The 1,634-nt window shown below is 46.7% G+C and overlaps 1 protein-coding gene across 1 annotated transcript in view; it reads right to left on the reverse strand.

Annotated features, from left to right (window-relative positions):
* The window catches only part of SGSM2 (small G protein signaling modulator 2), a 33,369-nt gene extending 31,938 nt beyond the window's left edge, over window positions 1–1,431 (reverse strand). Inside the window, 1 exon segment of the mRNA XM_017730909.1 lies at window positions 1,323–1,431. Coding sequence (XP_017586398.1) covers window positions 1,323–1,386 — 64 coding nt within the window. The 5' untranslated portion in view covers window positions 1,387–1,431.
* Between the last annotated feature and the right edge of the window lie 203 nt (window positions 1,432–1,634).

Consider the following 1,634-nt stretch of genomic DNA (forward strand, 5'->3'; position numbering starts at 1 on the left):
TGGCCACACAACAGCGGCCACAGCAACCCATAGCCCAAAGGAACTTGGAATTTTTGTCCCACAATGGCACATGTCAGCCACAGGCCAAATGGAGCTGCTGTGGCTCTGAACCATAGAGCCAGATTTCCTAGAAATCAGAGGGGATGACAGAACCTCCTGCACTCACTGCTTCCCCACACATTGTGACACACACCGACTCTCCATAACCCACCTCAATTCTACAATTCCTTCTGCCAGAGCACCCAGGCAGAGACCACAAATCCCTCCTGCTGGATGAGCAGAGCCGACCCACAGAGACACCATTCCTTCAGGCCAGCAAGGGTGGCACAGAGCTGGAGCATTTCCTCCAGGACAAGTAGCACATGCCATTTAATTGGCACCTTCAGCCATCTAGGACCTAGGGCAGCTACAAACTGTTCAGCTACTGACGCAGAGAGACCCTGAAATCAGCTATCATGTATTTAAGAGACTCTTGCTAAACTCAGCCGACCAAGAGAGTAAAATGATTCACAAGAATTCTATATTTATAGCAAAGATTCACCAAAAATGACTCATGTACTGAACCATCTAATTTTAAATAGAAGGGAAAAACCTCTTGAAGAGACACATGAAACTGGAGTGGGGGAGGGAAGAGAACTGCACACACAGGAGAGCACCAGCCAGGAGCTGTTAGCCAAATCTGCTGGAAGGGATTTCTCCATTCAATCAGCCAAAGTAAAACCAGAACATTCAGCTTCACCTTCTTCTGGTTTAGAGTTAATCAAGGCCTCTGTTCAAAGCACCAGCAGACTGGAGTCCTGCCTTAGGACAGGTAGGGTTGCTGGGCAATAATGAGGCAGTGCAGAATTATTAGTTCTTCAGACCATAAAGAATTCAGAACACAAAACCAACTGGAATCACAGTAGGAGGAAGAGACAAGTATGAAGACTTTAAAGTATTCCTAATTTTGGCCACGCAGAGTCTAACAGAAATAGCTGCCACCCCACCACCCCTTACACCAACAATGCAGCACAGCTTCCAGGACGGGATTCCAGGAACAGAGAGCAGGCAGACCACTCTGGGCGCTCCCTGGAACACACAGCCAGCCTGCAGCAAGGCCACCTGTCATCCTGGCTAGGTACTTGGAAAATGACATCTTAGAAGAGTTACATTACAATTTGTAATGTACACACACGTAGCAAATACAGAGGTGAAATGGGCCTGAACACCATGATTTCTAATATCTAAATCCCTGCATTTACCTCTGACAGCAGAGAAAATAAATGTCTAGAGTAGAGGAAAAGTAAGGTTAGGTAGCATTAGCTCTTCCGCGTGACATTTACCACATAAGGCGATGATGTGACTGCTGTCTTCATGTACAAATTTCCGGGTGACAGCTTCTTCCATGATCTGCTTTACCTAAAATGAACAGAGAGAAATGATTGTATGATCCTAACAAAATCAGCACAGCACTTGGGAGTTTCAGTTTCAACCACTGCCTTGCCCCACACCAACAGACTAACAGCTCCCTCACATCATATTTTGCAGGGAAAAATGGATTTAAGAAGGGAAAGCACAAACAAACCTGAGGGGCTTATCACGGGATGAGGGAACCTCTGGCAGAACAAGGACAGCTCTGTTTGGGGTGTGCCCCC

The sequence above is a fragment of the Corvus brachyrhynchos genome, unplaced genomic scaffold (genome assembly GCF_000691975.1).
Source record: "Corvus brachyrhynchos isolate BGI_N302 unplaced genomic scaffold, ASM69197v1 scaffold283, whole genome shotgun sequence".
In the NCBI taxonomy this organism is placed as follows: Eukaryota; Metazoa; Chordata; class Aves; order Passeriformes; family Corvidae; genus Corvus; species Corvus brachyrhynchos.